This window comes from Phyllobates terribilis, unplaced genomic scaffold (genome assembly GCF_046119375.1).
Source record: "Phyllobates terribilis strain yellow unplaced genomic scaffold, ASM4611937v1 Scaffold_1__5_contigs__length_1240528914, whole genome shotgun sequence".
Taxonomy (NCBI): domain Eukaryota; kingdom Metazoa; phylum Chordata; class Amphibia; order Anura; family Dendrobatidae; genus Phyllobates; species Phyllobates terribilis.
The window spans coordinates 375,584,509-375,599,961 of NW_027362761.1; the positions used below are offsets into that span (position 1 = coordinate 375,584,509).

Genomic DNA, 15,453 nt, shown 5'->3' on the forward strand with positions numbered 1-15,453 from the left:
GGAAACCACTGCTAAGGACAGGCAACAAGCAGAAGAGACTTGTTTGGGCTAAAGAACACAAGGAATGGACATTAGACCAGTGGAAATCTGTGCTTTGGTCTGATGAGTCCAAATTTGAGATCTTTGGTTCCAACCACCGTGTCTTTGTGCGACGCAGAAAAGGTGAACTGATGGACTCTACATGCCTGGTTCCCACCGTGAAGCATGGAGGAGGAGGTGTGATGGTGCTTTGCTGGTGACTTATTCAAAATTGAAGGCATACTGAACCAGCATGGCTACTATAGCATCTTGCAGCGGCATGCTATTCCATCTGGTTTGCATTTAGTTGGACCAGCATTTATTTTTCAACAGGACAATGACCCCAAACACACCTCCAGGCTGTGTAAGGGCTATTTGACCAAGAAGGAGAGTGATGGGGTGCTACGCCAGATGACCTGGCCTCCATAGTCACCAGACCTGAACCCAATCGAGATGGTTTGGGGTGAGCTGGACCGCTGAGTGAAGGCAAAAGGGCCAACAAGTGCTAAGCATCTCTGGGAACTCCTTCAAGATTGTTGGAAGACCATTTCCGGTGACTACCTCTTGAAGCTCATCAAGAGAATGCCAAGAGTGTGCAAAGCAGTCATCAAAGCAAAAGGTGGCTACTTTGAAGAACCTAGAATATAAGACATATTTTCAGTTGTTTCACACTTTTTTGTTAACTATATAATTCCACGTGTTAATTCATAGTTTTGATGTCTTCAGTGTAAATGTACAATTTTCATAGTCATGAAAATACAGAAAAATATTTAAATGAGAAGGTGTGTCCAAACTTTTGGTCTGTACTGTATGTCCTGTGGTCTGATAAAACTAAAATTTAACTTTTTGGGCATAATACCATCGTTATGTTTGGTGGAAAAAGGGAGAAGCTTGGAAGCCTAAGAACACCATCCCAACTGTGAAACACAGGGGAGGCAGCACCGTGTTGTGGGGTTGTTTTGCTGCAGGAGGGACTGGTGAACTTCACAAAATAGATGGCATCATGAGAAAAGAAGATTATGTGGCAATACTGAAGCAACACCTCAAGACATCAGCCAGGAAGTTAAAGCTTAGGGGGAAATGGGTCTTCCAAATGAACAATGACCTGAAGCATACTGCCAAAATGGTAACAAAGTGGCTTAAGGGTAACAAAGTCAAAGTCACAAAGCCCTGATCTCAATCCTATTAAAAATTTATGGGCAAAGCTGAAAAGGCAGGTGCGAGCAGGGTGACCTACAAACCTGGATCATTTACACCAGTTTTGTCAGGAGGAATGGGCCCAAATTCCAACCAACTATTGTGAGAAGCTTGTGGAAGGATATCCCAAACGTTTTACCCAAGTAATTCAGTTTAAGGGCAATGGTACCAGATACTAATGAAATGTATGTAAACTTTTGACTTTGCAGTAAGTAATAAAAATGAATTAAAACATTCTCTCTCTCTCTCTCTCTCATTATTCTGGCATTTGACAAATATTAAAAATTATGGTAATCCTAATTTACCTAAAACGGGAAAGGTTTATTCTGACTTCATGTCAGATATTGAGAAAAACATGCAGATGTGTTTTTTTATATAGTGGATGTAAACTTCTGGTTTCAACAGTAGATTATATCAGTAGATATTATAGCTTTCATCCTAAATGAGACTTCAGACACTTGGTGCAATACACTACAGAATACATAAAGCTTTCTAAATAGCTCACATGAATTACGATCTTGAAGAAATCAGTCTACTTCATTATTTAAAAGAAATTTTATTAAATCAATTTAAGAAAAATAAAAAAAAACACAGCCACAGGAAATGACAAAAAAAGCAATAAAAATGACATTACGGACACCGACAATGACGAATAAATACACAAATCTCATGTGCCCTCTGCTAACTGGAACTTGTACTCCGCATGCCAAGTCCATAACAACGCAGAGGACGGATTGTTATACCCATTTATAACACAAAAGAAAAAACAAAAATCACTGAAAATTCATCTGCATCACTCTACTGACAAAATAACTAGAGGGAACAGAATAAAATGTATTACAGCATGTATTACTAAGGAAAGGCACTGAATGTTATGTTTAGGCAAGTAAAAGAATAGTTGCATATTATTATTTGTTGCACTGAATTTGGCTTGCAAATTATACAATAACATTATCCATACATTGGTCTTCAGCTTAATGAGCTGTTATTGCAGTAAAAGGGGTTTGTACCAAGAATACAAGCTATCCCCAGCAGTCCCACAGACCATGAATGGAACAATGGTCCCCATGCAAGATCATCACATACAAAAAGGGCAGTCTGTAGCCCAAGTGTCAGGAGAGGAAGGACCCCGGCATTCAGTAACTTATCTCCTTGAGTTTGACTTACTACCAAACACCTAGTAACTCCCCACTCTTAGGCCTCATTCAGACGTCTGATGTTCTCGTACGAGTGCTATCCTATGGATTTCACAGATAGCACACATACTTGTGATAGTCTGCGGGGCCACTCACATGCACGTAATTTTTCGTGGAACGAGTGGTATGCGGAAATTCACGGAGACATGTCTGATATTGATCTCAGGGTCAGGTCAAAATTGGCAATACAAATCTACGGATCTGTGAAAAAAAGAATTAAATAATAATAAAAAATAAATAAAAAAATCGGACTGCACCCGGTGTGGTCTGGTTTTCACGGACTGTCACAAACGAGAAAGTAGAGAAACTTTTCTTTTTTCCTACATGTCCAAGAAAAACTGATGACACTCAGACCACACACTGATCAAAGTCTGATAAAAATGGTCCGCTTTCCTCGTACATGATCAAAACTGACGTCTGAAAGAGGCCTTAAAGTGATTGTCTCATCATGCCAAATCATTGTTAAAATAAAGCAAATCGGCTGATGACTATAGATCCCATTTTTAAACATTCATATAGTTCGCCTGCAGGTGATATGTTGTATTCAATGCTTTTTATAGTGTTGATTTATTGCCATCTAATAATATTAGTGCACAGGTATATCTAAATTTAGTGCAAGTGCTAGATGTCCCCTTTAGAAAACGTTTCCATAATGAAGGCATGGTCGGAACTGGAGTACAAAATGTAAAGTTGTCACATATTTACAGCAAAGTAAGCCATGTCATGAAGTATGTAAAATATTGCACCTAGTGCTTCCTAAATACTTAATAGAGCTGTACTCTCTATGCACGCACATATACATACATACACACATATATTACTTTAACTTCATTGTAAAGGGAACCTGTCATCTGGTTTTTATATCCAAATCGAATTTCATATATGTAATGTCGCTTTAATGTTAATTACCTTTCTTTTAGAAGGCCATGTTTCTGAGAAAACCAACATTGAAATCTCATACAAATGAGTCGTAAGTTCAGCAGGGTGGGACAGTGCACTCGTGGCTCTCCTGCTCTTTGTCCCTATTCCTTGTTGCCCGCCTTCTTTTAGTGACTGACAGATCACTCTTCTCTCGGAGACCTGCTTTCCCTAGTGAGACCTCTCTTGCCAGCGCCAGCATAGCCTGGGGTGGGTCTTGCACAGTAAGTTTCTGATGACTGAGAACCAGACTATCAATCTGTACATACACTGCCCCGGGCAATGATGGAGCTGGTGAGAGATCTTGCTACAGAAGGCAGAACACAGAGAAGAGTGACTAGTTAGTCAGTGACGAGAGGCAGAAAGCGGGTGAGGATTAAAGAGAGAGGGCAGGAGAGCCAAAAGTGCAGTGTCCCACCCCGACTCATTTGCATAAGATTTCAACGATGGATTTCATTAAAACTGAAACACGGATTTCTTACATACGTGACATTAGTTAGGGGAATAAAAACCTGATAACAGGTTCCATTTAAAAATTGTGTTGGGGACATGACTTTATAGCACAGGCCAAGGATTACAGGTTCTTCTCCTTTTGTTTAGCGCATCCTTTCTCACAGACTGCACGGCTCCCGTTCTCACTATGCCAGTTGATGCAGTGTCACATGACCAGACCTGTCCATCAGCCTCCTCCAATTGAAAATCAGCTTTCCTTGCACTGTGTTTTTTTAATTGGAGGAGACTAATGGACAGGTCTGGTCACATGACCCTGCATCAACTGGCACAGTGAGAATGGGAGCTGTGCAGTCTATGAGAAAGGCTGCACTAACAAGAAGGAGGAGAACCTGTAATGCTTAGACATAAAAATCAGATCTCTAACACATTTGTTCAAATAATGATAACGTAGACAAGCCCATAGGCTTTGTCTTGTGTCTGTTTTAGATCCTTTTGAGAGCTGCTGTTTTTATGCCTGGTGCAATGGTGGTGCCAGTAAGAACCATGTTACATACTATAGTGCCATTGTTAGTATGGATAAAAAATAAATAAAAACATCGATCTATTTCAATCAGGAGAAAGGAAACACATACATTGATGTCAACAAAAGCACCCTCCATCCATCTAGGTTCCCAGTGATGTTATTGCTACTGAATTAGCCAGACAATTTTGAACCTTATGGATTTTGGCTGGCTAACGCCAATGGTTTTTATGGCCTATACTGAAGGAATTTCATTTGCAAGAGTTCTCCATTTCTAGAGGAAATAAAACATTAGATTCTCAGTTTTTACTATTCAAAACCAACCAAACAAAAAAAACCTGAATCACCCACATTCATTTATAGGATTTATTTTGCTGTGCTATTGTTGAAGATCTTCCACCTGAAGTGTATAAGAATACATATTGTACCTACACCTGTCACATAGACAACCCCCATTGAAAAAAAGAACACTGCTCCTTTAGGGTTAGTAAACCAATAGACACACCAATATGTACAAATGAGGATTCCCATTCCATCCTAAAGGAAACCAGTCAGTGCATTTTTACATATGGAAGTAGGGGTACAACTGCATAAGTACTTGTCTCCCACTAATAACTATTAATTTTTTTGTTGAGATCCGATCAGTCAGTCATGAGTAGTCTAGAGTCAAAGCCATGTGAAAAATCAGGCTGGAAGTGCACTGGGGCGTGTCAGTGCACATTGGCTGTTTTTTTTCTAATTACACTGTCACGCCCCCCGTGCACTCTCAGCCTGATTTGCATGCGGCTTCGACTCTAGATTTCTCATGACTGGCTCATCGGATCTTTACAAAAAAGGTATTATTGAGGGACAAGTGCTCATACAGTCGTACCACTATTTCCATATATAACAATGTGCTGATGTGTTCCCTTTAAAGAACTATGCTAGTCATTTTTTTCACACAAGACAGACACATTACACCGTATTAGCGGTCCAATGATTGTGCTTTCAAAACATTAGGCACCTGCATTCACAGCAAATGGTCCTCCCTAGGAGGAAATAACATGGTGCATCAAGAACAAAACATAGTATAAAAGAGCAGAGAAATAGATAAATTGAGTGTAAATTGCTGTCGCTCCTGATTCCCAGGATGTTGCTTATCGGTAAGAGTCTTTGCAATGGGCTGTGCACTCCCTGAAGTCAAAGCGAGTAAGATCATGATAGATCATGAACGCTAAAGGCCTTCCACGAAATTTTCACCTTTTGTTTCTTCCGGAAGCTCATAGAGCAAATCAGAGCTGATATCTATTAAAAAAAGAAAGAAAATGACTTGATAAGAACAATGCACATGTGTACAACTATACAGTGTATTCAAGAGCATTAAAGGTTCATCCTGAGTATGTCTCCTGCGGTTTTCATTGATCCCTGTTATATCAATCTATCTGTCCTGTCCTGGGTATGTCTCCTGCATCCAATATTTGCTGCTATTTTCATTGATCCCTGTTATATCAATCTATCTGTCCTGGTTTCTATCTGTAAATTCTTGCAACATCCCTCATAATCATAGCACTGAATTCACACCTGTGTATATGTGTCTCCCAGTACATTTTCGTGGTTGTAATTTCCTGTAATCCTTTGATCCCCATTCACACTTCACTATCTATCCATTTTGGCCTGTCTGCAGTCCTTGTTCTATAGCAAGTAATACGCCGACATTAGCTCCTCAGTATTAATTAACCCCTGCTGTGTTTCTCTGATCCCTGGCTCTTCTCCTCTGCTCACACCTGGTCTAATCATAGATGTATAAATGTGCACAGATAGGTCTGATGACAGTGGTCTGTGTATCTGCAGCAAGTTCATTGGCAATAAGTATTATTACTAAAGTAATATACCAGGAATAAATCAGAGGAGACCAGAAAGGAACAGTAAGCACGGCTTATCACATTTTCCCAGCTATTCTTTGAACCTACTCCTATACTTTCACTAGGTTAACATATGCTCTTACAGTTTTTGCTCCACTAATCCTCACTCTCCTTCGCTATCCCCAAACTTTAACTCCCTCTAACCAAATATTCATCTCTCCAACCCTCTTACCTCCCCACCTGACCTGATCTGCCGACCTGCTCCTCAACCTCAGATCTATCCTACCAAAAAACACAAAACAAGCCGGCGACTCGCCTTCTCCCACCTGCTCTCCCTCTCTCTGCTTTTCCTAGCTGCTGGCAACATATCCCCTAATCCTGGACCCCCACAGATGCCACTTCCCACCTATTTCCCATCCTATCGCTCCAAACCAAAAATTAACTACCGCAACCTCTACTACCTAAAACCTGTCCCCCTGCTCCCTCTCCCTGGAGCACTCTGGAATGCACGCTCTGTCTGCAATAAGCTCCACGTGATTCATGACCTCTTTACCTCCTGCAATTTCTCCTTCCTGGGCCTCACTGAAACATGACTGACACTGCCTCCCCTGCTGCGCTGTGCTATGGCGGCCTCCACTTCACCCACACTCCTCGCCCTAGCAACAGACATGGTAGAGGAGTAGGTCTTCTCCTTTCTACAAATGCACCTTTAACCCAATCCCACCTCTACCCTCCCTTATTCTCCCTTCTTTTGAAGTCCACTCTGTCCGCATCTACTCTCCCTCCAACCTCCAAGTGGCTGTCATATACCGACCACCGGGCTCGGTCACTGCATTTATTGACCAATTCTCCACCTGGCTTCTTCACTTTCTATCTGCTGACATTCCCACCATCATCATGGGCGACTTCAACATCTCCATTGACACCCACCAGTCAGCAGCCTCCAAACTCCTGTCACTTACTTCATCATTTGGACTTACTCAGTGGTCCTAGGCAGCCACCCACACAGATGGGCATACATTAGACCTTATCTTCACCCGTCTCTGCTCCCCATCTGACTTCACAATCTTCCCTTCTCCCCCTATCTGACCACCATCTACTCACTTTCTCATCCCTGTCCTCCTCTCCTGTCACCCCTGTCCAACAACTAGCACACCGACGCAGAAACCTCGCACATCTAGACACTCACACTCTCTCTGACTCTATTCTACCACTGATATCCATATCTTCACTCCATGACACAGATAGCGCCACTGCCTTCTACAATGCTACTCTCGCATCAGCTATTGATGCAGTCGCCCCTCTTGTGCAGAGTGCGACAAACCAATAGACAACCCTAGCACAATAACCTCACTAGAAAGCTTCGGCAAGTGTCCAGGGTTGCAGCATTGGAAGAAAACACATTCACAAGATGACTTCACTGCATTCAAACAAGCAACACTCACTTTCAAATCAGCCCCCACCTCTGCTAAACAAGCCTACTTCATAACTCTTGTATCTTCCTTATCCTACAATCCCAAACAGTTATTAAACACTGTTAACTCACTCCTCCGCCCTCCACTGTCCCCTCCGACCCTCCTCATCTCTGCTGAGGACTTTGCCACACACTTCAAAAATCGACCAAACAAGGCAAGTCTTTATTGTTGAACCACCACAACCCCTTTGTATACCAGACCAATGCCCTTCCCCTATAACCTTCCTCTCCAACGTCACTGAAAGTGAGCTCTCTCGCCTCCTCTCCAAATCACACCTCACCACTTGTGCACTCGACCCCATCCCATCTCCTCCCCAACCTCGCTACCACACTTATCCCGGCCCTAACCCACCTCTTCAACCTATCACTAACTTCTGCTTTCAAACATGCCACAATCACGACTATCCTCAAAAAGCCATCCCTCGACCCGATCGCTATGTCAAGCTATCGCCCTATATCGCTGCTCTTATTTGCTTCCAAACTCCATGAGCAACATGTTCACTCTAAACTTTCCTCCCATCTCTCATCTAACTCTCTCTTCGACAACCTACAATCTGGTTTCCGTCCCCATCATTCCAATAAAACTGCCCTGACCAAAATTACTAATGACCTACTTACAGCCAAAGCAAACAGACAATTTTCTATACTCCTCCTTCTAGACCTGTCCTCTGCCTTTGACACAGTTGACCACTGCCTCCTACTACAGATAGTCTCTTCCTTTGGCATCAAAGACCTTGCCCTATCCTGGATCTCCTCATGCCTTTCCAACCGCACATTTAGCGTCTCCCACTCCCACACTACCTCTTCATCCCGCCCTCTCCCTGTTGGGAGTCCCTCAAGGCTCTGTCCTAGGACCCCTACTCTTCTCTATCTATACCCTTGGCCTGGGACAACTCAAATTCCCATGGCTGTCAGTACCACCTATACGCTGATGACACTCAGATCTACCTCTCTGGCCCAGACGTCACCTCTCTGCTGTCCAGAGTCCCAGAGTGTCTATCAGCCATATCCTCCTTCTTCTCTCGCTTCATCAAGCTCAATGTGGACAAAACTGAACTCATCATCTTTTCCTCCATCTCACATATCTTCCCCACCTGATCTTTCTATCACAATAAATGACATTTATTCCACACTTTCCCCTGTACCGGCAATCCGCTACCTCGGAGTAACCCTTAACTCTGCCCTGTCCTTAAAACCCCAAGCTCTCGCCACCTCCAGCTCAAAAATATTTCCAGAATCTGTCCGTTCCTCAACCCCCAATCTACTAAACTGCTTGTGCATGCCCTCATCATCTCCCACCTCGACTACTGCAACACCCTGCTCTGTGGCCTACCTGCTAACACTATCGCATCCCTCCAGTCCATCCTCAACTCTGCTGCACGACTAGTTCATCTCTCGCTTCGCTACTCCTCTGCTACCCCCCTTTGCAAATCCCTTCACTGGCTCCCAATTGCCCAGCGTATCCAGTTCAAACTACTAACACTGAGCTACAAAGCCATCCATAACCTTTCTCCTCCCTACATCTCTGAACTAATCTTCCGATATATTCCCTCACGTAATCTCTGGTCCTCCCAAGACCTCCTTCTCTCCTCCACACTTATTCATTCCTCACCCAATCGCCTCCAAGACTTCTCCCGAATATCCCCCATCCTCTGGAATTCTGTGCCCCAACACATACGACTATCCACCACACTCGGATCCTTTAGATGGAACATGAAAACCTATCTCTTAAAGAAAGCCTACAGCCTGCCATTACCCCGCTGCCTCCTCAACACCACTGAAGCTGCTGCCTTACCAACACCGGACCTGCGCCTCACCAAAAGCGGAGCTGCTGCAACCCCCCACCTACTGTCTCCTTCCCCATCATCCTGTAGAATGTAAGCCCGCAAGGGCAGGGTCCTCTTCCCTCTGTACCTGTCTATCATTGTTCATTTGTTACTGTAAGTAATATCTGTATTTTGTATGTAACCCCTTCTCATGTACAGCACCATGGAATCAATGGCGCTATATAAATAAATAATAATAATCCAATGGGTAACAATTACTAGTATACAGTACAGACCAAAAGTTTGGACACACCTTCTCATTTAAAGATTTTTCTGTATTTTCATGACTATGAAAATTGTACATTCACACTGAAGGCATCAAAACTATGAATTAACACATGTGGAATTATATACTTAACAAAAAAGTGTGAAACAACTGAAAATATGTCTTATATTCTAGGTTCTTCAAAGTAGCCACCTTTTGCTTTGATGACTGCTTTGCACACTCTTGGCATTCTCTTGATGAGCTTCAAGAGATAGTCACCGGAAATGGTTTTCACTTCTCAGGTGTGCCCTGTCAGGTTTAAGAAGTTGCATTTCTTGCCTTATAAATGGGGTTGGGACCATCAGTTGTGTTGTGCAGAAGTCAGGTGGATACACAGCTACTGAATAGACTGTTAGAATTTGTATTATGGCAAGAAAAAAGCAGCTAAGTAAAGAAAAACGAGTGGCCATCATTACTTTAAGAAATGAAGGTCAGTCAGTGCGAAAAATTGGGAAAACTTTCAAAGTGTCCCCAAGGGCAGTTGCAAAAACCATCAAGCGCTACAAAGAAACTGGCTCACATGAGGACAGCCCCAGGAAAGGAAGACCAAGAGTCACCTCTGCTTCTGATGATAAGTTTATCCGAGTCACCAGCCTCAGAAATCGCAGGTTAACAGCAGCTCAGATTAGAGACCAGGTCAATGCCACACAGAGTTCTAGCAGCAGACACATCTCTTCAACAACTGTTAAGAGGAGACTTTGTGCAGCAGGCCTTCATGGTAAAATAGCTGCTAGGAAACCACTGCTAAGGACAGGCAACAAGCAGAAGAGACTTGTTTGGGCAAAAGAACACAAGGAATGGACATTAGACCAGTGGAAATCTGTGCTTTGGTCTGATGAGTCCAAATTTGAGATCTTTGGTTCCAACCACCGTGTCTTTGTGCGACGCAGAAAATGTGAACGGATGGACTCTACATGCCTGGTTCCCACCGTGAAGCATGGAGGAGGAGGTGTGATGGTGTGGGGGTGCTTTGCTGGTGACACTGTTGGGGATTTATTCAAAATTGAAGGCATACTGAACCAGCATGGCTACTACAGCATCTTGCAGCGGCATGCTATTCCATCCGGTTTGCGTTTAGTTGGACCATCATTTATTTTTCAACAGGACAATGACTCCAAACACACCTCCAGGCTGTGTAAGGGCTATTTGACCAAGAAGGAGAGTGATGGGGTGCTACGCCACATGACCTGGCCTCCACAGTCACCAGACCTGAGCCCAATCGAGATGGTTTGGGGTGAGCTGGACCGCAGAGTGAAGGCAAAAGGGCCAACAAGTGCTAAGTATCTCTGGGAACTCCTTCAAGATTGTTGGAAGACCATTTCCGGTGACTACCTCTTGAAGTTCATCAAGAGAATGCCAAGAGTGTGCAAAGCAGTCATCAAAGCAAAAGGTGGCTACTTTGAAGAACCTAGAATATAAGACATATTTTCAGTTGTTTCACACTTTGTGTATATAATTCCACGTGTTAATTCATAGTTTTGATGCCTTCAGTGTGAATGTACAATTTTCATAGTCATGAAAATACAGAAAAATCTTTAAATGAGGTGTGTCCAAACTTTTGGTCTGTACTGTAGGTGTCCCATGCCCCCAGGGCCGGTTTTAGACAAAGAGGGGCCCTGGGCAAAAGTTTAAAATGGGACCCCAAATGCTCACATATTGCACCATCACAAAAAAAATTTTGGAGGTATTTACATGCACTGAGTTAAGGCTGTTGAAAGAGCGTGATTGACAATATTCATGTCGTTATTTATGGGACTCTTCACACTGGCTGAAGAAGAATGACGGGCACAGAACAATTACTAATAGATCAATCTGTCCCCATACATATGTTATCAGCAGCTCATCTGCAGTTTACACCAGGCGATGTGCTGCTGAGAACAATGATTTATATTCAGCCATAAACAATCCTATCACCCGATAACAGATACATGCATGCACGGGGAACATACATACAGAGGGATGCATGCACATTATATATATATATACACACATACACACACACACACATATAATCAATATAATTCGAACTGTAAGTATGTAGATAGATCTAGTTAGATTGATATGTCACAATATTATTCTATATAACCAGCATGATTGACCAGGAGGAACAATCCTCAAGTATAATGTCATAATCAGGATACATGTGCAGAGAGTAGAAAGACTGTCATTAATCTAGGTAAATATAGCAGATCATCTTACCCAAAATTAGCCTGTGCGGATCAGCTGTGCCAGCTGCTGACTATACAGGCTATGCACTAGCACTTTACAAATTGATCCCTCAATAGCTTTAAAATTGTCTTTTTACACTAATACATGCCCATTTTTAATCTAAATATCTCCCATGAATGGATATAGTAGTCACTAGTATTTTGGGTGATATTATGTTGAATACATAATGAGGAACTACATTGTTGTGGATCTGCAGCCATAAACATCTGTGTCTTTGCAATTGACTTTCTAAATATTTTTGTTATGTAATTTAGCCTGTCTTTTTGTAACTATTAATAAACTTTTTTTTGCAATTTTGAAATATTAGTGGAGTTGTACTCCCTGTTTATTATAGGGGAAAAAATATAAAATAATAATATATATATTATACACAACAGAATACTTACCAGCCACCTCTTCTTCAGTTCTTCTAAACTTCTACACATTACAGGTGACATCATGGATATGTGACCGGTCACATGATCATGAAGTCAACAAAGGTCCTAAAGTCCCCCAGAGTACAAGACCTGTGGTGACATCACGGTCACATGTCTGTGATGTCATGGAAGGTCCTAAAGCTGTCTTAGCATCGGCATCGGAAATTAGATTGATATTATCAATCTAATTTTTGCTGTAGACGCTGGGGGCCCCTGGGGAGTGGGGGCCCTAGGCAAATGCCTAGTCTGCCTACCCCTAACGCTGGCCCTGCATGTCCCCTGTGTGAATAGTGCAACAAAGCAAAATGCGTGACCACAACTCCTTTCACTGTAAAGAACGAACGCTTCCATAAATCAATATAGGTGAATGTTGCGCTGGTCATGCATATTCATTACAATTCCATTCAAACAGGGGACCCAGGTTCCCTGTTCTTGTGATCAGTGGGGGCCCAGAAGTCAGACCCCCCCGATCATCGTACACCTGTTAATAAGTAACGTTCATGGGATAACTTCTTCAATATCATCCACAAATGAATGCAGATTTTTTTCCTTTAGTAAGGGGTTTCCCCCTTGTTGCACTTAAAAGTCTGTGTTTTCTTCCTCTAAATCCCCTCACAATTTGTCAGGTTTTGCACAAAAAATGTTTTTATACAGATGTCCCTTATGTGGGCCATTTTTTGATTTATGTAAAGGTACATTTATATCTTCATTAAAGCGATCCTCCACCTGGCACTGAAAAGTAATTATACATTTTTCATGTGTAGTCACCCTACCTGGTGCCCTCTGTTTGCCTCCTGCTGCCATCTCTGTGCCATCTCTGTGCAGACTGGTATTCTGTTACACCTGCATCCCATATAGCCATCACCTTGGCATACGGGACATGCCTTCCTGGCACTGTGGGATATTAAAGGCAAGGGAGGCTTGGTTTAGACTTACCACTGCACTCTACTATACCAAGATGGTAGCCATGGAACAAACCACCAGTCTGAGCAGAGGAGGCAAGTGGAGGGAAAAAGTAGGGTGATTATACATCAGAAATTTTCAGACCCCAGGTGGAGGTTCACGTTAAATGCATTCATCCTATTTTTATATACCGTATGTCATTTCTGGGTTAGCTTTTGTAGCAGCTTCTTGACACAATGAGACCCTGACAAAGAGTAACCGTGAGTCCTCGAAACGCGTAGCGCTTTCTGACCTATACAGGACACCGTAGTAGCCAAAATGACATCACACACTGAACCATAATTTGTGCATGGTTACCAGGGATGCTACTGGCCAGAGCACCCCAATTCCATTACCCACGTTGAAGACTAGGATATCAGAAGTGGTGAACTGCAGCTCTCCCCTCTCTCTGTCTACATCCTTAGCTATGGCTTCAGGTATGGGTGGATAGTGCATAATGATCCTTACAATAGTTATTGTTACCATGAGTCACCACTATTTGGTTTGTAGGTAGTACTGTGTCTCAATGGTTGTTTCTTAGTCAGTATATTGCATTATTTGTGCTGTGCTTAGATTAGACTTTTTACAGCATTTAGTGTAGAAACATTTTACTTTGTACTATGCCAGTTTGAATTGCATTTTCCATTTGCAGCCATTTTTACTTGCTATTTAGCTTTAGTTTTTTCTCTATTTGATATACTGGAATAGGGAGTATACCATAGGCTAGTATATGCTGTCCTGCACATATATTTATTAATTATGGTTGGCTATATATTGTATGTTGATCAACCAGTTGATATTATTTCACCTGAGTCAGTAGCATTGGTTTAAATATGATTTTACAATATGACTAGGTTATATGCAGAGATTGGGGACATGTTGTGCTTGTGTTTCTGTATCACGTCTATCAGTATTATATGTACCGTATATACTCGAGTATAAGCCGAGGTACCTAGTTATACCACAAAAACCTGGGAAAACTTATTGACTCGAGTAAAAGCCTAGGGTGGGAAGTGCAGCAGCTACTGGTAAATTTCTCTATCCTGGTATGCATGGCCCCCTCATCCCCAATCCAGGTATGCATGGCACCCCTCATCCCTCATCCTGGTATGCATGGCCCCCCTTATCCCCAATCCTGGTATGCATGGCCCCCCCTCATCCCCAATCCTGGTATGCATGGCCCCCCCTCATCCCCAATCCTGGTATGCATGGCCCCCCTCATCCCCAATCCTGGTATGCATGGCCCCCCTCATCCCCAATCCTGGTATGCATGGCCCCCCTCATCCCCAATCCTGGTATGCATGGCCCCCCTCATCCCCAATCCTGGTATGCATGGCCCCCCTCATCCCCAATCCTGGTATGCATGGCCCCCCTCATCCCCAATCCTGGTATGCATGGCCCCCCTCATCCCCAATCCTGGTATGCATGGCCCCCCTCATCCCCAATCCTGGTATGCATGGCCTTCCTCATCCCCAATCCTGGTATGCATGGGCCCCCTCATCCCCAATCCTGGTATGCATGGCCCGCTCATCCCAATCCTGGTATGCATGGCCCCTTCATCCCCTATCCTGGTATGCATGGCACCCCTCATCCCCCAATCCTGGTATGCATGGCCCCATCACTGCACACATAAAAAAATAAACACTTATACTCACCTTCCTTCCTTACCTCTGCTCCAGCGCTGCATCCTGTTTTGCTGCAGCAGCTCATGTCAGCATCTGAGCAGCGCATGGCGTCACAGCCATGCACTCTCAGACGCGGATGTGAGCTGCCGGCATATTCACTCCTCTCCACGCCGGGACTATGGGCATGGAGAAAAGTGAATATGCATTCTCTTTAGTAGCAGACACTGTCAGCAGGAGCTGCGGCTCAGCGCTCCTCTGTGCCCACTACTAAAGAGAATGAATATTCATTCTTCTCCACGTCCATGGGAGTGGAGAAGAGGGAATATTCATTTCCCTTTAGCAGCGGGCACACGTGGTAGCTGCAGCAGCCGGCTACTGCGTGTGCCCCGCTCCTCTGTCGCCGCAACCCACCCGCCCCCACTATCCACAAACGGAATTTCTATATACCTGAGTTTAAGCCGAGGGGGGCTTTTTCAGCACAAAAAAATATGCTGAAAAACTTGGCTTATACTCGTGTATATACAGTACTATTC

At 43.3% G+C, this 15,453-nt stretch overlaps 1 protein-coding gene across 1 annotated transcript in view; it reads right to left on the bottom strand.

The window, feature by feature from the left end:
• Positions 1 to 1,755: 1,755 nt before the first annotated feature.
• VSIG10 (V-set and immunoglobulin domain containing 10) overlaps positions 1,756 to 15,453 on the bottom strand; it is a 52,899-nt gene continuing 39,201 nt past the window's right edge. Inside the window, exon 10 of the mRNA XM_073676385.1 lies at positions 1,756 to 5,586. Within this exon, the coding sequence (XP_073532486.1) occupies positions 5,516 to 5,586 (71 nt within the window). The 3' untranslated portion in view covers positions 1,756 to 5,515. The remainder of the gene's footprint in view (positions 5,587 to 15,453) is intronic.